At 45.4% G+C, this 19,773-nt stretch overlaps 1 protein-coding gene across 1 annotated transcript in view; it reads left to right on the top strand.

Moving 5' to 3' along the window:
* exoc2 (exocyst complex component 2) overlaps positions 1-19,773 on the top strand; it is a 39,610-nt gene that overhangs the window by 17,246 nt on the left and 2,591 nt on the right. Inside the window, exons 7-23 of the mRNA XM_069716810.1 lie at positions 3,432-3,512; positions 4,392-4,537; positions 5,261-5,342; positions 5,498-5,600; positions 7,218-7,336; positions 12,394-12,507; positions 12,767-12,891; positions 13,444-13,512; positions 13,590-13,747; positions 13,839-13,960; positions 15,060-15,121; positions 15,466-15,546; positions 15,746-15,805; positions 16,335-16,396; positions 16,495-16,564; positions 17,738-17,854; positions 18,951-19,092. Coding sequence (XP_069572911.1) covers positions 3,432-3,512; positions 4,392-4,537; positions 5,261-5,342; positions 5,498-5,600; positions 7,218-7,336; positions 12,394-12,507; positions 12,767-12,891; positions 13,444-13,512; positions 13,590-13,747; positions 13,839-13,960; positions 15,060-15,121; positions 15,466-15,546; positions 15,746-15,805; positions 16,335-16,396; positions 16,495-16,564; positions 17,738-17,854; positions 18,951-19,092 — 1,713 coding nt within the window. The remainder of the gene's footprint in view (positions 1-3,431; positions 3,513-4,391; positions 4,538-5,260; positions 5,343-5,497; positions 5,601-7,217; positions 7,337-12,393; positions 12,508-12,766; positions 12,892-13,443; positions 13,513-13,589; positions 13,748-13,838; positions 13,961-15,059; positions 15,122-15,465; positions 15,547-15,745; positions 15,806-16,334; positions 16,397-16,494; positions 16,565-17,737; positions 17,855-18,950; positions 19,093-19,773) is intronic.

The raw sequence follows: 19,773 nt of genomic DNA, 5'->3' as shown, positions 1-19,773 counted from the left end.
TTTTCAGACGTCATTTTTCTTTAAAAAAATGTAATTAAATTGTCTCATATTTGGACCGGTGTAACTTAAAACATTCATTTTAATATTTCTTGACTCCTGTCTTCTCACGGTGACTCATTTACAGAACCTCCAACATGTTTTTGGCTCTCAATCATAGAAAAATAAAGTGGTGACCCAGAATGGGATCGCTCAAGTGAGATCCTCTGTACGCCATGTACGGTCAGCCAAACCGACATACCAGCCGGCACGCTGCTGGTGAGCTCCGCCAGCTCCGAGACAGCTCTGCAGTCCTTCACTGCCAAGCCCAGTTAGCGCAGCTGTCTGAGAAAAAAGTGTTTGAATCCTTTCTTTGTGTCTCTGCAGAGTTTTCTGGCGCGTCGCTGTTCCTGAGTCGGTCTAAATGAGCCTCACCTGAGAAATTAGCTGCAAGAAATTCAACTGTGAAGAAAGAAATTAACAAGGGCGCTCGTGTGTTCTCGCGGTCCAGATTGCGTCCGTGTTGGAAGCCCGGTCGGCATCACGACACGTCTCCTGCTTATTTTCAGTCAGGCTCGCGTGTGAGATTTTTATTGATGACTTTAATAGAAGTCTGGAGTTGCCAGTAGGGCCGCTGACGGCAAGGTGGAAACAAAGAGGGGAAGCCAAATCTGGAAGAAGAAATGAGGCGGCGAGGAAATGTTTAGAGTGAACAAGCGGGACTCAGAATTCAACATCTGAGGGGTTTCTGCCTCCCCATCTCTTTTTCTTCTCCCCCTCTAATTGGCTATTAATTACTTTTAAGTGTACTGAACCATCTCCAACACTTATAGCAAAATAAAATCCCATTTCACTTTTTAATGAAAGCTTAACTCCACTCTAAAAGCACACAGTTCAGACTTTTTGATCACAATGCTGTCTGGGTTAGTTACTTAATTTTGACTTTTGGCAAATGAAAGGAACAAGTCTGGGAACTCCAGCCAGTTTTTTGTTTTTTTTTAAGGCCAAGGTTGTAAATCTTAGAGCTTCGAAAGTGTTGATCAGAAGTGTGCGATCACGTTGCATGACCTCAACACTTTTTCAAAAGATGAGCTGGAACCAGATCAGCATCCATTTGAACAACTTTAAAGTAAAAAAAAAAAAAAAAAAAAAAGACATTGAGGGGAAAGAACCAAAGAAAAGGGACGTAATTAACTTCCAAATTGCAGCTTTTATAAAGTGCATAAGATAAATGAAGTGCAAAGTCTTCTGTGCGTATTACAATGTTTGAGTCGGAGTAGGAATTGAACCCCAAACGTGGGCAGACGTAGTGTATAGTATAGTTTAGGCAAATGCAACTGTTGGTCAAAAGTAGGGGAGTGTTGGGGAATAATTGGGATGAACACAACTGCAAAAAAGGACAGTTGAAGAAAGTCACAGTATTATATTTCAGTTAAACTAGTTTTCAAGAACTTCTATTGTGAATTTTTGAAGTTTCATGTGTTAAATCAGCTTTATTTTGAAGGCTGGGTAGTATTTTCTAATGGTGTTATTTTTATTCCACCTTCAAGATAACGTCATCATGACTCAACTGGCAGATTTATTTATTTATTAATTTTTTTCTTGATACGAGCAAATTTCTCTGGATCGGAAAATGTTTTGTTTTCATGTGAACCGCCGCAAGCTAGTGAAAGAGATGGAAGATTTTTTGGCGACTGTTCGGTTTCGGTGATAAATTTAGGCCGGCTCCTGGGACGGAGACGCTCTGGCTGATTGACTGACTGACAGGCTTGTCAGGGACGCGAGGGGAGGGAGGGAGGAGGGGGCGGCGGTTTGTTGCTACAAAAAATGTTGAAATTTTGAGGGTTTTTCATTGTTGTGTGAAAAGGAAGTCTCCCAGTGATGCAGGAAACGGAACGGCTACCGTGGTCCCAGAAAAAAAAAGAGAAAAAAAAGTGAGATTCCCAGGGCCTAGTTCCCCGAGTCCCTACCCCCTGCAGGAGTCAAAACATCTCCCGCTTCAGAAAAAAAAAAACAGACGGTGTATTTTTATTCTTATTCTATTTTCTTCCCTGGACGGTTGCAGGAAGCGGAGCGGGAGCCGCAGCTCTTCCTCAGGTCTTGGCGACGTGTCTTATCCGGACCCCGAGCTGATGTTTAGGTTAGCTTGGTGCCGTCATCGGCCCTGCAGTGTGTGTGACAGACGCAGAGGACACACAGCTGGCAGCTGGGGGGAGTTGGGTGGGTGGGTGGGCGGAGACACGAAGCAGACCTGCGGTGTGTCTCTTCGTCCTCCTTCAGTCCCAAATCAATCCTTTTTAAACTTTCGTCCCGAACCTGCATCTGGCCACATCTTTCTGACGGCCGGTTGACGTCCTCACTGATTAGTCAGCGGTGTGTTTGAACAGCGCGTTTTTTAAGGAATGCCTCAGACTCTGCCTCGAGGCTTCTGTCTGTCAGAACGGACCCACATATTTATTTACAGAACTCCCCCCCTCCCCTCTTCCTCCCTCTCTCCCTCCTCCCTCCACCCTCCTTCACTTTGCCTCCCGCTCCCTCTGCTGTCAACCAGTCGAACAACTGTGTGGAGAAGAAGGAAGGAAAGACGGGGAAATTGAGAGAATCCTTCTTCTTTTTTTCTTTTTTTTTAATTCTTTTTTTTCGTGATCTCTTTCCGTCTTTTTTGGACGTCTGCATATTTGAGTCGCTTCACAAGTATGTAGGAGAAGGTCTTCTAAACCCTCTCCACCTCTTTTCTGCTCTGTCAATAAACCCACACTGCAGCTCTCAGCACCCAGCTGCCCACTACTGCACACCATTTATTTATTCACTGGGGGAGCCCCACCACTCTCCCTCCCTCCCTTTTTTTTTTTTCTCTCTGTCGTCCCAGCCCCCCCCCCCCATTCCCTTCTTTTCCTTTTCAAATTGCCTCTCCCGCGTAAAGCTCTTCACGCTAAGTGATGGATACAAGCCATCAGAGACTTCCTCCCCTTCCCAACCGTCATCTGGCTTTCTACGCTTCCCCAAATGGTATTTTTCTGGCAATTGAAAGATTTTTGATTCACATTACCTCCAGGTCAAAGGGCTCCAAATGTCCCAAGACCGCCAAACGAATGGCTCCGGTTAAGGTGCATTGATCCGGTGCGGTCGAGGCTCCGGTCCTCGTTGTGTGGGAACAGAGAGAGGGTGGGTTCAGTGGTAACCAGGGAGGTTATCTACCCATCTACCACCGGGGCAGAGCCTGTTTATTGTTTCACCTTCAGTTCCTGAAATCTAAAACGTTCCCGTCCTCCATAATTGGTTCGCTCCGTGTAGAGAAGCTAAAATCGTTTTCACGTTTCATGCCACTGCTACCACTTCCAGTTATGGTTTGTCTGGCTTATTTTGGGAGGGGAGGGGGGTATTTTACTGCCATTTATTTTTTTTATCACAGTCCTTTATAATATGAATTTATACTGACTTTTCTTCTGTTGCAGCCATCCACCAGAGGCTGGAATCCGACGGCACAGAGAAGGTGGAGGGATCGATGACCCAGCGACTAGAGAACATCCTCAACAGTAAGCATCTTCTCTTTTAGGGTCCAACCTGAAGTTCATCACCTGGATGTAGGAATATTGTGAACATTTCTCCCAAAACCTCTGCATGTAAAAAACAAAACAAAAAAAACACCAAATATACATTCAACGAGCAAAAAGGGCACTGTTCACCTTCAGCATCCGGCACCAACACTGCTCCACAGACGAGCCACCCTTTCATGTCATACATGATAATGGGAGCGCTCTAATGGAGGGTCAATAAGCCGGCCCTTTTCCCGGAGTGTAGAGTAAATAAACCTCCCAGCCGGACATAGCTTTCATCCCTTACCAACCCAGACTTGAGGGTCCATGGCCCAATGGGCCCAGGCCACCGTCCCCCTTCCGCCCGCCCCCCCCACCCCCCAAAAAAAGCCATGCATCAAAACACACAGCAACAGTCAGCCAATCCCAAAACTGGCTTTGTGAAATGTCAGCATCACGACAACTCAGATGGCCAAGTGAAAAATGTAAAATATTTCCCTGTTCGGTCTCGTGCTGTTTTTCCTTCGGGGATTTTGATGTGGGGGGAGGAGTTTTGTTTTGATTAGACGAACTTGGTTTTTCTTCTCTTTTTTTTTTTTTTTTTTTTTTTTTTTTGGACGACACGTCCAAGGCCACCCACGAAGCCGGTTAGCTGCACAAAGGGGTTCTACGGAGCAGCCCCCCCCCCCCCGACTACTGAGAGATAGCTGCCGCTTTCTGTCCAAGGCAGCTCAGAGTCTCTTCTCTCTGTCTCTGTGTGTCACGTAACATTGAGGGGGGGTGGGGATGTGCTATCAACATTTATTTATATAGGATCCCCCAGTTTCTCTTTCTCCAGCCTCCTTTTCACTCTTTTCGCTCACTCTTTTCTCCCCGCAGGAGCGAGCGATACCGCCGACACTCTCTTCCAGGAGGTCCTGGGGCGGAAAGACAAAGCCGACTCCACACGCAACGCACTCAACGTCCTGCAGCGTTTCAAGTTCCTCTTCAACCTGCCGCTCAACATCGAACGCAATATCCAGAAGGTACTTTTGCACAAACGGGAAAAATAAAAATAAAATCACAACGGAAGCAACCGGAAATTACACAAATATTAAGTACCAAACACCAAATAAGTGCAGCCTCCCTTGTTGTCATATGAGTGAAGCTGGCTTCAGGCCTCAACCTGTATTTCTTTTTTGTGATGGCGGAGATGAAAATCGGAGCCTCCCCGTACAGACAGTGTTTAGATGACGCTGAAAAAGGCTCGAGTCCTGTGGCTGCATATTCTTAGTTATTATAAAACCAAGCAGAGTCAATAAAACCTCAATGGCCCCCACGAGACGTTGCAGCGTATAAATATGTAAATATGGCGATATGAACATTATACAAAAGAGCAGCAACCATAAAATAAACAAAGGATGTTGTTACCACGACTTCACAAATGTAGAAACATAATAAAACAAGTCACATTTTTATATTTACTGTTGGTGAAACAGCTTTACAAAATCCCTCGCGTACATTTCTGTGAAAGCAGAGCTCTTCATTCAAGCTTGTTGTATTAGTTTTGATGTGTTGGTAAAATAAAATCTGCAAATATATTCCTGACCAGCTTTTATGTCTTGAAAGTTATTATTACGATTTCAAACACGAGTGTGTGCTTGTCCCAGCGGGTGGAGCTAGAGAGGCTTAAATAACACCGCAGGTCTTCATGATTGATGACTTCAGAAACACTCTGCATTATTAACCGGGCTGAGTCTTCTTTGCAGGGAGATTACGACGTGGTGATCAATGACTACGAGAAAGCTAAATCTCTTTTCGGCAACACCGAAGTCCCCGTTTTCAAAAAAGGTAAATATTTATTTTTTAACTTTTTGTGCGTGTTTTTTTTTTTTTTTTTTTTTTTACTGCAACAAATACGTGAAATGTAGTGAGACGTAACTGCGTATCAAGCTTCACGGCTCCTTCTTTTTTTTTTTTTTTTTAAACCTGGTTTGTGATTACAGTGTACGCCGAGGTGGAGACGAGGATCGCGGCTCTGAGGAGCCTCTTGTTGGAGAAGCTGCTGCAGACGCCGTCGACGCTTCATGACCAAAAAAGATACATCAGGTCTCTCTTTTCTAATTTTACAATCCTGAAACCCCTCCCGCCCCCCGCTTCCCCCGTGTGTTGTCTTCTTGTGGTCCTGGAATTTTCTCAGACACATCTTTTTCTTTTTACACGTCATATAATCATCCCTTCACGACACAGTCTGTAAACATTCAATATAAAGTTAGACTCCTTCATTTGGTTTCTTTGATGTCTCTTTGTGTCGTCGTTTACCAGAACTGCAACCTCCGTCTCTCACTTTCCTCTGGTCACAGATCCTCTCATCTCTTTTTGTTGTCTGGCTCTCTTGTTTCTGCTTCTATTTTTCCTCTCTCTCTCTGCCTTTCTTTCCCTCCTTTTTTTTCTCTCTCTCTCTCTCTCTATCCCTCCATCCATCTGTCCGTTCATACTTGCGGTCTCTCCCCGATTTATTATTGTAAAGACCAACCTGTCAGGATCACAGAGACCAGCTCTCAACCACACGGCAACATCTTTCATCCCGCTGCATTAGGCGCAGCTCTGAACGCCCACTCAGCTCCTGTTTACTCTTCACGTGGATGGTGGGAGCTCTGCGCTGTGTGTGTGTGTGTGTGTGTGTGTGTGTGTGTGTGTGTGTGTGTGTGTGTGTGTGTGTGTGTGTGTGTGTGTGTGTGTGTGTGTGTGTGTGTGTGTGTGCTTGCGTGTGCGTGTTGCTCAAGAACTTTTGAAAGATGCCACCTAATGAGAAACAAACGAGCGTCTGGTTTATGGGACGACGGCAGAGCGGGCCAGGCCGCGGCTTTAGTGAGTGAATCATCTCGGAGGTCACTGAGGGATGTCCAGGAAATAAACTCCAGGGGAGATGGATTACGATCTCTACGGAGAAGAGGATTAAATGTTCGTGATAAATTTCAGATGATGTTTTTATGCCCCGATACGTGCGTACATTTACACGGGAGATATAAAGAACACGTGTTGTGACCTTCTGCGTCTTTGATCTATAATTTTGTTTGTTTGTGTTACTTTTATATATTCATTCACTTACTTTACTTAAAAACAGTTTCTGTTGAATTTTACGTGATTGTATATAATTTGTTGTATTTTATTCTATTTTTACTTAATGTATGAGTTTTGAACATGTGCGAGTGTTTTTCTACTTTCTGATTTCCACTCTGTTCTTTACCTTTTTTTTGTCTTTTAATGGTACAAATCAATGATTGTTTGGGAAAAGCCTTTATTTATTAGCTTATGGATGTGCATGAAAATACTGGGACTATCATGCTTTTAGCCTTTTTTTTTTTTTTAAATCCCCACATCTCAACTTAATTAATCACCTGCGGGAAATGTTGGTGGTGACGTATGAGACACGACAGCTCAGGGCTCTCCAACCAGTAGACATGAAAACCCCTGCTAGAGACCATATATATGGTACAATATGTTGTTTTCTCCTTTGATTCGTCACCGATCTTAATGTCTCTCTATGATTGTTGCTCTCATTGTGAAAGAAGCTACTACAATGCTGAAATGCTCCTCCTTCCTGTAATGTCTCCCTGCACAAGAACAGGTGTGTTTTAAAAAAAATATATATACTATTATTATTCTTGTTTGAGTCCTCATTCCTTTCTTTCTTTTTTTGTTTTTTTTTCTGTGCTCATGCAGGTACCTGTCCGACCTGCACGCTCCCGGCGACCCGGCGTGGCAGTGCATCTACGCTCAGCACAAGTGGATCCTGCAGCTGATGCAGAACTGCAGAGACGAGTTCATCAGCGGCCAGAGAGGTGACTTAACACACACACACACACACACACACACACACACACACACACACACACACACACACACACACACACACACACACACGTCCTGACTCGTCTGAGCTGAGCTCGTTGGTTGTTTTTTTTTACAGCCAAAGTGAAAAAGACCCTCTTTAGGATTTCTAATCAGGCGGCTGGTGGATGTCATGTTAGTGTGAAGGTAGCTGAGAGCAGAGAGAGAACCAGCTGCCCCCCCCCCTCCCATCTCCTCCCCCTCCCCTCCTCCGCCTGCCCTCCCTGCTCCGTCACCGCCCCTCCGCCCGGCCCGCTCCGCTCGAGGCCTGCATGTTTATTTTTTCACGAATGTATGAATAAGATGAAAGCGAAGGCAGCATTGGCTTTTGGATTTGGGTTTCAGGGGCTTTGACATGTTACGGTCGCACACAAAAACGCTTGCTTGCTCTCTTTCTCTCTCTCTCTCTCTCTCTCTCTCTCTCTCTCTCTCTCTCTCTCTCTCTCTCACACACACACACACACACACTCAGCTTCACAGATGGATTGGAACAATTAACCCCAATTAAGCCGTTCCACTGTTAAATCAGCCGGCAGAAAAATGTGGATGTGAAACCATCCACTCAGGAAGACTAGCGAATTCGCCCGACCACGCTCAGACAAACACACACACACAAACACACAAACACGCACGCACGCACGCACGCATGCACGCACACACACACACACACACACACACACACACATACACACACACTCCTTCTCACACCCACACGAATGCAGTGCGAGTGGGTGGCTGCTTCACACAGTGCAGCTGGAACGTAAACATGTCTAATGCTAAGGGTAACAGCGGTTTCCGGGGCTCAGGGGCTTGATGGATCTGAGGAGGGGTTGGGGGGCGGGGGAGGTGGGGGGAGGGGGTGTTCTCTGCTCTGCTCCCTGCCGCTCCCTCAGTTAAATATCATCCTGATTATCATGTCAGCGATTCCTCAGCAGAGCAACGCGTGTGCAGAGTGAATCTGAAATCACACGCGACACAACTCCTCTGAACATGCACGTTTATCCTTTGTTTACATTCATACAAGTTATCTAACACATAAGATACAGTTTTAGAGGATTCAATAGAAACATTACATCCAGATAGTAGGACAGTTATGTCATTTGTGTGTGTCTTCCAAAAATGTCCCATGTCTTATTTGACTGTTTCCAATAAGACTCAGGTTTGAGTGATCCGAGTCACCGAGCCGATCGGACTCGTCCGGTGCGTTTCTAGTTTCCTGGTTTGTTTCCCAGCAATAACTTTCAATCAGTGGAAGAACATTAAACCATCAGAAGTATCATGTTACACACGTGCCTTTACGTATACGTGTGTCCTCGTTAGGGTGTCGAGAGCTGGACTCCATGTTTGAAGGCTTCCAAGTTTTTTATTTTTTTATTTTCATTGGACCTCATAGTGCCAATGACATACTTCCCCTAGTACACTAACAAAATAGTGCTCTTACATGGCAGGACTCTTACTTGTGAAGTGCAGGAAGACAGAGTAGTGTTGTCTGAAATGGGACAGCACATGTGAACACATCACCCGCCAACATATCTGCAGCTTTAATGATTTTACCCAGAAATCAACGTGTTTTTCGTGCCCTCTTTGTTTTAACACACTTGATAAAAACACAGATTCTTCTGTCCGGCAGCAGCAGTGAAAAATAAACACTTTCGTGAGGCGTTCAGGGACAGCTGCAGCTTCCTCAGACATCTTAATCTGAAAATTATTTCCGCCGGTGGCCCCGCCCCCTTCTTCTCCGCCAAGATGGCGACCGTTTAGCGTGGAAAGTGTCCCAACGTTTCAACGCTTCTTCATTTTCTTTTTTTAAGTGCATCATTCTGGTACTTGTGTGTGTGTGTGTGTGTGTGTGTGTGTGTGTGTGTGTGTGTGTGTGTGTGTGTGTGTGTGTGTGTGTGTGTGTGTGTGTGTGTGTGTGTGTGTGAGACTGTTTTCCAGCTGCTTATTTCTGGGACAAAGTCATTATGTCTGCGGCCATGACACCCAAAGAAAACACCTCACAGCCCCCGTGGTGTTTGTGTGGTGGTGGTGGTGGTGGTGTCGGTGGGGAGGGAGAGTGAGAGGGAGGGAGGGTGCGAGTGGTGCACAAGGTAATAAACAAATGGAAGAGCCTCCATCACAGCTTCCCTGGTGACAAACCTCCACAGGGTACACCACGCTGTTTAGACCAATGAGGACGGTCGGCATGTACGCAGTGTCTTCCTGTTTTTCTCTTATTTTCCACAGCTGTCTCCTGTCTGCCTTTCTGCTGTCTCCACCCCTCCGCCTCTTCCCTCTCTCACACACACACACACACACACACACACACACACACACACACACACACACACACACACACACACACACACACACACACACACACCTGGTAGCTATTTCTCCGTCTTCGCTGCACACCTCCGGCCCAAAGTGTGCCTTCTGAAACATCCCTCCGCCCAGGCAGCGCTTCAGCAGCCATCATCATAAAAAACACATCCACTCTTCCTTCCACCCTTTTACACCCTCCTGGTACCTCCACCCCACCCCACCCTACCCCACCTCCCTTTCCTGGTACCTCACAGCCATGCACTCCGCCGGTGGCCTCTTCTTCTTCCTCCTCCTCCTCCTCCTCCTCCTCCTCCTCCTCCTCCTCCTCCTCATATCGCATGTATCGGACTCGATTTGTGTTCATAAGCCATCTTTTATGCTGTTGTCAGCGTCACACGTGCCGGGGATCATTGGGTCTGTGACGGGTCAGCTGATTCTAGTCGGGGGGGGGGGGGGGCTTCTGGTGTCACTGCGATCCCATTCATTACCCTATAAATGGCCTCAAACGTGAAATACAACTATCCGTCTTTTGTTGGACCGAAAGCCTCGAAGGTTGAGTTTTCTCTTGCGAGGGATCAGAGCGGAGGAAGTTGCTTCCGTATGTCCAAACACTCCCGTCGTGTTGCGATCCGACTCAATTATAAACCTCAGTGCTCTTATTTCCTGAACGGCTCCTCTTTCTGCCAACGTCAATACAATTAGCAGCATTTTTTCTTTTCTTTTTTTTGTTTTTTTTTTTGCTAGAAAAATAGGTTTGTCAGTGAATGATTGGAGGGATATCAGTGTTCAGACGGTTGACTGTGAGACATGCAGTTGATATTTGAGGCTTGATAGTTAATGCTTTTACTCCCGGAGTGGTATTGATTACCTTTCAATTAACATGTTGATCAGGCAGGTGTTGATGTGTGAAGTGCAGCGTGGTCGATTTTATTGAAGTTGAACTTCTCCTTCGCTTTGAAATCCAGAAACTTAACAGTTTTTTTTATTATTATTATTTTTATCTCAACATAACGAAATATATCAAATGGAATTAAAAATACAGAAATTTAATGTGTTTGCAGTGCAGATATTGAATATTGGTTGTTTTGTTTCTTACAGATCTTTACTTTGTGCTACTTTACGCTTTTTTATACTTTACTTTAATTTACTTTGCGTTACGCTACTTTATTTTACTTTACTTTGTAGGAGTTACACTACATTTAAACAGGACTCAATAAAGTGTGTACATTTAGATAGAGTGTGTGTGTGTGTGTGTGTGTGTGTGTGTGTGTGTGTGTGTGTGTGTGTGTGTGTGTGTGTGTGTGTGTGTGTGTGTGTGTGTGTGTGTGTGGGGTCGACGACCCCCCCTTGGGGGGAACAAGAACTCGTCCGACCTGCAGACCTGATGAAGAAGTGGGCGACGATCGACGACACGCGTCGTCTCAACACAGACTTTCCCACATTTTGAACATTTTGAAGTCGTGGCGCGAGACGACACGAGAGCGTCACGATCGGCTCGAACGCGCGAAGCGGCCGTGCGCACGCGTGGAGCACTTCGACCTAAAACGTCTCGGGCTCGCGCATTTTGAGGACGCTGGGGGTTCAGCCGACACCTGGATCAACAGCTGCTCTCATCAACACGTCACAGACACACTGCGCGTGTGTGTGAGAGAAACGATTCGTCTGTTTATGTAGTCAATTGAGAATTTCCTTACATTTTCTGGAGTGTGTTGTGTGCACGTTCGTCTCCACCGCAATCGCTCCCCTGCTCGGGGATTTTTGTTTTTCAATCCTTGCTTTTGCACGAACGCACACACACACACACACACACACACACACACACACACACACACACCCCGTCAGCCGGTGACTCACCAGAGCACTTTTCTCCGTGTGTGTGTGTCACATGTGTTTTGGAAAATGTGGCCATCCGTCTCCCTTCGTTTAGACAAGCAGCGGCGTAGGCGTCGTGCAGGCCTCGCACAGACTTTTCATTTTTTTTATTTTAAAGTTTCATTTTCAAATGCAGCAGTTCTGATTCCCTCTTCGCACCATCGTGTGTTTCACTTTCATTCCTGTTTGTCAACTTTCACCCTTTCCTTTTCTTATCCGACAGTTATCTCACACATTTACACTGCACTGAAGCTATCTGACTCGCTGAGATGTGAGTGAGTGAGTGAGTGTGTGTGTGTGTGAGTGAGTGTGTGTGTGTGTGTGTGTGTGTGTGTGTGTGTGTGTGTGTGTGTGTGTGTGTGTGTGTGTGTGTGTGTGTGTGTGTGTGTGTGTGTGTGTGTGTGTGTGGTTGCACTGCTTTCTCATGCGGTGCCGCTGCGTAGCTCGCCGCCGCCATCTAGTGGAGCCGCGACGTCCGAGGAATCTCAGACGTTAACCGGGGGCCCGGTGTGGTCGGTGTAAACCCGCTTCACCCCGCCGCTCTTGTTTCCTCGCCCTAGAAACAACGGGACATTCTCTCCGCCGCGGGCCGGAGGCAGAGACGGATCAGAACACAAATAAAGAAAAGTCCGAGAGGGCCGAGGGAGGATTGTTTGGTGTGAAAGCCCGCTGAGCTTATTGAGGAATGTGGAATTATGAAAATGGCTTATTTGATTATTTGATACGTGAAGTATGTGTTTCTTTTCTTTTTTTTTTTTTTTTTTTTTTTTGCCCCTCCGAGTTCATTTCTCACCCTTCCTCCTCCCTTGCTTTGTGTTTCTTGTCTCGTCAGTGGGCGTCGGAGCTCTGGAGCTGGAGGGTGATACCCGTCCGTCCGCCCTCGGTAGGCTCGGCCCCACGGCGTCTCTGAAGAGGGGGGGCAGTCTCCGAACGCCGCGAAACAACAGTGGGTACCACAACTCTTCACACATTCACCCACACACACTAGGGGGCTTCCCTGTGTGTGTGTGTGTGTGTGTGTGTGTGTGTGTGTGTGTGTGTGTGTGTGTGTGTGTGTGTGTGTGTGTGTGTGTTTAGGGGAATCTCCTCACACTAAGCCGTACGGTAAAAAGCACAAACAACTCCATCTCCGCATTGCCAGGAAGTCAAACATTTTTGTTGTGATCCTTCACTGAATATTTGTGTATTTTTTTCGTGGTCGGCAGCCTGGCGCTTCCAAAGCCCGCAGCAGGTGCAGTTCGTGGAGAAGCTCTCCGACGTGGTGATCGGTCAGCTGCCCAACTTCTGGAAGCTTTGGATCTCCTACGTTAACGGGAGTCTCTTTAGCGAGGTGAATACTTTCAGAAGCCTTCACAGTCTCCCTGAACCACTGCAAAAACAACACTCCAAGAATCAGCGATGATCAGTCAACAAACACGTTTCCTACAAAAACTGTTGATGGTCAGAAAATAGATTTTTACGTTTGAGGCTAAAAAAGCGTTGGTGTATTTTCTTTCAGGGTTTCCAAATATGATGACACAACCAGTTTATTTACAAGAGAGCCTTAATGAATAACGTATACACTGTCACAGTTTCTGAAAATATAATTTGGTCTCATGGAGGCACAAAAAATAAAAGTCCAAACTAATTATTTCGGACTCTAAATGAGCCTGACGATGTGCTTTACAAAACTGATAAACTTTTCCCTGATAAAAAGCTATAAGTGATGTGATTCTGCTGGTTGGACCATCGTCATTAATATTCCCTGAGCTGATTTAAAACAAACAATATTCAAGAACGATGATGCACCATCATCTGTAAAAGTTTGATTTCCTTTTCATATGAAATTAAGGATTTATGTTGGTTTTTTTTGTGTTTTTGTTTTTGTTTTTTTAACCTGCAGACCGGAGAGAAATCTGGACAGGTGGAAAAATCCAAGAAGAACGCCAGACAGCGACAGAATGACTTCAAAGTACCAAAAATTACACCCAAAATCCTATTTAGATTATTTTACATCGCGGCGTATAAATAACACGCTTGTTTTTATAGAAAATGATCGAGGAGATGACCAACCGGCTGGTGAAGCTCGTCCGCGGCGCTCTGCTGCCCTCCACGCTGCCACAGGGGGAGCTGCGTCTTTACGGAGGCTGGGAGAACAAGGCGGAGCTGACGGGAGTCTGGCTCACGCAAGTCATTCACACCGTCAGGTGGGTCTCGCTCGATCCTTCCCGCTCAGTTACAAGTTTTTTTTGACACCGTTATCGAACCTCCGTCTTTTTTTTTGTTTTCCCTCCTCAGGGCTTGTCACGACGCCCTGTCCGCTCTGGAGATCCCCAACGATTTGCTGCAGGTGATCCAGGATCTGCTGCTGGAGCTGCGAGTTCACTGCCTCATGGTGACGCTGCTGCACACGACAGAAGGTGGGAGGAGTCACTGATAGAAGGAAGAGTGTAAAAAAAAAAAAAAATTTAAAAAGTATTTAGTTTATAAAGGATGTTCATCAAAAAAGATAGCAAGAAAAGAAAATCAATTTGAATAGAGATTTTTTTTTTATGTCCCAAGACATTTTCTTTCTTCACTTTCTAAGTAGGTTTCAGATATTTAGATTCAGTGTGTTTGACATTAAATATACTGGACAACAGTTTGATTGGCATCAGGTGGTGGTTTGTGTTGTGCCATCTACTCCAAAATGGTAAAGTACACTGATTTCTCTGCAGGATTTCTGCGTCCTGAGTGACCGCTCGAGATCAGATCTCGCCTCCAAAACGTAATGCAAAATGAGCACGAAGGCCGCGTCATGACAACACACAAATATATAAGCAGAAGAACAGAGCCGCGAACAATTAATTCATTGTTCCAGCGCGTCTCCGCTGCTGTGGATCGAGATGAACTGAACCCAGAAGGAGGCTCCGGTGAAACGAGCCTCACGTAGCGCCTCGTGTTGTAAAATCGCTCAAAAGCTGCTTTATGACGCGATTTTGCATTAAAAACTCTTTCTGCTCACTCCGATACCGCCAGCACACGCGTCTATTTTAAAGTGGAAACGTGGTAATTATATGACTACGATAGCAGCATAATGTATTTGTAACTTGTAATGAACCCAGACCAGACAGTGAAAGACTTGAGTAACTGCTGGTCAGTGTCCTCGGCTGCCACTGTGAGCTCAAACAACCTCCAGGACAGTGATGGAGAAAGTGTTATGAGACTAAAACCAGACAGTTTCACTTGTGGTTAGGTATGGTCATTATGAAAAGAGTGACTGGTTTTCTCTTAACCCCCTCTCCCCCTTCCTTACATTCACACATCGAATTGTGGTCTCCGCAGAAAGAATTTGGTTTTATATCATCTGTTTTGTTTTTTTCCTCAGAAACATTTTATTCTGTTCATATTTTCATTTCTTATGACCCCCGTATGAAAGTCTTCACATGTCATATGTAGGGCAGCTCCGAGTTAATTAAACCAAAGCGGTTTCAGGTCGTTTCATATTTGTGCTTTGTTTTTTTCTTTTTATACATTTAGATGTCAAGAGGCTCGCCGAGAAGGAAGACTGGGTTGTAGACAACGAGGGAATCACCAGCCTGGTAGGGATGGTTTGTTGCATCGTGCAGTACTCCACGTTTCATAGTGAAACGAACACACAAAGACTGGTCCTGCTGAGTTTAAGATTAATATCAGTATTTTGCATAATCATGTTTCACTCTTTCTGTGGCGGCATCGATGCATCAGCTTTTTGTGTTTTCAGGAAGAAGAAAGAAAGAAACTGTCTTTTTCTAACATTTCTTCCTATTGCGTTGCATCAAGTAAAAGAACATGTATAGAGTGTAATGCTCATTTTGTTTGGTCACTTTTTTGTTTTTGTTTTTAAACCATCTGCTATAATCTGACTTTTATTACGTCGTCTGTTCTCTCTCTGATGTTTTTGCAGCCTTCTCAGTTTGAACAGTGCATGATCCAGATGCTGCAGTCGCTCAAAGAGCCGCTGGAGATCAAACCGGGAGAGACCAACGTAAGATGCTAACGTGATGCTAACCTGCTAGCACGAACGCCTTCACAGTCACAACTGTGTGCGTGAACTTCCAGAGTCCAGCTCGCGTGTTGGAGGGAGTGAAAGAAGTGTGACTGACTTCGTAGCTCAAATGAATAATGAACTTGAATTGCAGTTGCAACATATCGTGGAGTAACTTCAACGAAGTGTTTTCCTTCAGGTGCTGCAGCTGGAGCAGGTCCAGGACCAGGCCACAGAGCTCAGCGTGGGCATCATGAAGGTCAGACCTGTCAGCCCGCTGCTGATATCACAACTGCAGTTTCATTTGTGCTTATTGGGAATAAACAAACAAGGAAAGCAGATTTTTTTTTTTTTTTTTTTTTAAATCACCGCATTTATATAAACTTATAAACTCAAAATGGCGGTTTTAGATAATTGACAGCTCTGGAGACAAACACAATTCAGGGTAAAAAAAACAAATTTTTTTTTTAAATATGACTGCTGCTCGAAATACACCAGCAGGAAACATACTGACATCTAACTTCATAGAAAAGGCGTGTGCTCATGTTGTTTTTAATCTTTCCACAATGATTCTTCACTCCGCCTCGTTTATTACGACACGATAATGTCGATCATATCGCTCCATTAAGGACGACTGATTACACAACCATATCTTTTATTGCGGCACTACATGTTGAAAAAGAGCTGCGTGGACAGACGACACGTCTCCGCTGGCATCTTGTTTATTTTCTCTTGTTTACACGGTCGTGCTGAGCGGATGTCGTTGTGTGTTTATGTCCTCGGCGTAGGTCTTCATCAGCTGTCTGGAGCAGCTGAGCACCAAGACGGATCGAGACATTGATGCGTCTCGGTGAGTATTCAGATTTTTATTTTTTTCAGCTGATTGTTGTGCTGAACTATAAAAAAAAAAAAAAAAGAAAAGGATTTTAAATCGTCTCCTTTGTGCAGCAAGATGTCGGCGGACCTCTCGTCTCCCGATCGCTTCACCGGCCTTCAACAGGATTTCATTCCAACATCTGTAAGTCACCGTTGTTGTGTTTCGGTATTTCCTCTTCGCTGTTTTTGGAGAGTTAATACGCCTCGACATCCCCCAGCGTCACCGCAGCGAGGGGGTTCTCCCTCCTTCACTCCCTCCCTCCCTCCCTCCCTCCCCCGACGACGAGCGTCGCCTCTCAACTTGCTAGAAAAATGTTATCAGGCTGTTTCCTGGTTGTGGACGAGCAGCAGATACGTCCTCATTTCCTGTAACTTAGTTTGAGATGTGAGTGAAGAAAGGTGTTCGGCATTGGGGGAGGGGAGGAGGGACAACGATGAGGAGGAGGAGGAGGAGGAGGAAGGGCGTAGAGTGATTCTGGTAAAGGGGAAATGGAGCAATGTGCAGATGGAGTTTCCCCCTCTCCCCCCCGCCTCCCCCAGCCTGAATATGTATGGCAGGGGTTGGAAATGCACCGTTACCTGCGGGACGCTGCCCGACGGCCTTCGCTAGATCTGTTTCTTCTTTTAGCCCTCTGAAGTCCTCGTGTGAAAAAAAAACAAAAACAGAACCGCCGCCGGGTGACGTCATCGTTTTCGTGGCTGTGAAAATGTGGGTCACCCATCCTGCCGTCGCTCCCGCGTGTTTGTTCATGTCTTTTGCGTTATTCTGTATTCCATCATCATCATCATCATCCTCACCATCCTCCTCCTTCTAACATACCCAGCATCCCTCTTCCGCACACGTCCGAACCGTCTTCCAACCGTCCGGTTTTTTTTGATGGGCGTGTTATAATGTCGACGCTTTAAGGAAAGTAGGGGGACATATTTTTGGAAAGTAAAACATATTTTTGAAGGTCAAGACGTCTACTAGAGGTCGTTTCAGGGCTCGCTGATCGTTCAAAACGCAGCAGCAGCAGCGCGAATACTGACGAAGAAGCTCGCATCTCACCCGGCCTGAAGTCTCTTCTCCGGCTTCACCACCGATTCACCAAGATCCTTTTATTGGTATTTAAATCAGACGTGCTTTTTCTGGAAAAAACAAAAACAAATGTAGGCTCCCTCTTGAAGAAATGGAAAGCCGAGGGCTTCACAATCTTCACACACCTTTTAAAAGAAATCTTAAATTAAATCTACTTTATAAACATTTCATACTAACTTCTATGTTGCCTTTTTTTTTTAAATTTAATTTCCCCCCCAAAAATTGTGTGTGTTGCAGGAGCAGCGTCTCCTCGTCATCCTCAGTAACTGCCAGTACCTGGAGAGACGCACCTTCCTCAACCTGGCTGATCACTTCGAGAAACACGGCTTCACCGGGACGGAGAAGATCACACGGGTCGGTATCTACAAAACCAGCGTCTCCAAATCCGTTGTCGAGCAGAGATATGACTGTTTACTTTCAAAAAACAAAAAAAATCTAAAGGTCATCGTGGCGTCTCCCCCTTTCTTTTCTTCACTCATACGGGCGGCACACGATGACTAACGGCTGAATCACAATGCACAGAAAAAAGGCTTCAGTTGACTTTCCAGTAAATAAAAGCTGAATGTCGTTTGCTTTGAAAGATCGATCGAGGCGTCTCGTTGAGATTTTAGAGAGCGTGATGTGGCCGACGGTTCGTTTAGACGACAATCTATTAAGTGTTAGAATCGATATGAAACATAATAAGAACTGCTGACCTACGAAACATCGTTTGGAAATACTTTACATTTTGAGTTGTAAAAGTACTAAATATCTACAGCGTTCTGGATATTATTAATATTGAGCGGAAAGTAATGATTTTAAACAAATTGTGATTAAAGGCTGGACAGATTAAAAAACAAACTAGCAGTTAAAAGCTTCAAATCTCAACACAGTTTATTCGATTTGTTTTTTATTTTACATACATTTGTCAGATGTTTATTATTCAGCAACTAACTGGCAGCTGTTGTGATTAATAAGCAACATTTTCTGTTTACACGAGTTTGATTTCATGCTTCCTTTTTTTTCAGTTTTCTAATTGTGGTTAATTTAATATTTTGGGAGTTTTGGAAATATTTTTACATTTTCCCCCCCAAAAAATGTAAACACTTTTCAAAATAAGAGCGAGAGCTGAATGAACATGAGAATCTAACACGCTCACAGGGAGTGTTTACACGCTGATATTAATTGGAATAAACTTCACCGGCCAGATGTGTTGAGCTTAAAATGAATGAACTCGAATATAGACGTACAAAAAAAAAAGACAACAAAACATACAGGATCTATATAACGGTGTAATTGTTGATATAAATACACAAGAGTTGCGGTTTTGTTGGCAGTGTAGTGTGAAAAGCGGAATGAATACTGTATAGTATGTTTTTCTGCGCTAATGACAGATGTACAGCCTTGCTGAGACTTCCAAAAGTGTAAACAAACTTCTTCTTTTTTTTGTCTGCTCGCTCCCGCCCGCCAGGTGAGCGTGAACGCCGTGCGGGAGCTGGACAGGAAGCTCTTCGAATCCTACATCGAGAGACGGGCCGACCCGATCGCCGGCTCCCTGGAGCCCGGCATCTACGCCGGCTATTTCGACTGGCGGGACTGCCAGACGCCCACGGGTACGACCGCCGGGACGCTTCACATAAACATCCTGGGGGTTTTATATCTCGAAGACAATGAGGTCAAGGTGGTGGTGGTGGTGGTGGTGAGGGTGTGGGGAATCACCTGCAGTGACCACCACCCGACACTCGGTAAACACCGTCGTCCCGTGAGAAGTTTCCATCCTTGATCTTCGTGCCTTCGGGGCTTCTTCATGTGAAGAAGCCTTTGATGTCTTACTGTAAACAAGGCTGATGTCACCGGTCTCTCCCTCCAGCTCACCTGGCCTTTGGAGCCCAGCCGTGGGCGAGCACAGCATCTTCTGTCTCTCTGTCTCTCTCTCTGTGTGTGTTTGTGTGTACACGAATTTGATTTTTTTCTGCTCACCCCAAAACCAGGTGAAACCTAAACGAGAAACGTGTGGTTTTACCTTTCGCACAGGATGTGAAGTGACACATCGCAGCCCAATTTTGTTCGGATGGGCAGCAGCTCACCGAGAGATCCGCCGTCGAGCTGGAGTTTTGTGCGCTGCTCTAGTTTTGCTGCTGCACAGTCTCTCTCTCTCTCTCTGTGTGTGTGTGTGTGTGTGTGTGTGTGTGTGTGTGTGTGTGTGTGTGTGTGTGTGTGTGTGTGTGTGTTCGGGGCTGTAATGTGAAAGAGGAACATTTTGGACACTAAACCGCAGTTCCAGGATCTGATAC

Source organism: Brachyistius frenatus, unplaced genomic scaffold (genome assembly GCF_029030835.1).
Source record: "Brachyistius frenatus isolate BFR_SWC_R1_liver_20210118 unplaced genomic scaffold, ASM2903083v1 Contig_163, whole genome shotgun sequence".
NCBI lineage: Eukaryota > Metazoa > Chordata > Actinopteri > Embiotocidae > Brachyistius > Brachyistius frenatus.
This window is presented reverse-complemented; position numbering and strand designations above follow the sequence as displayed.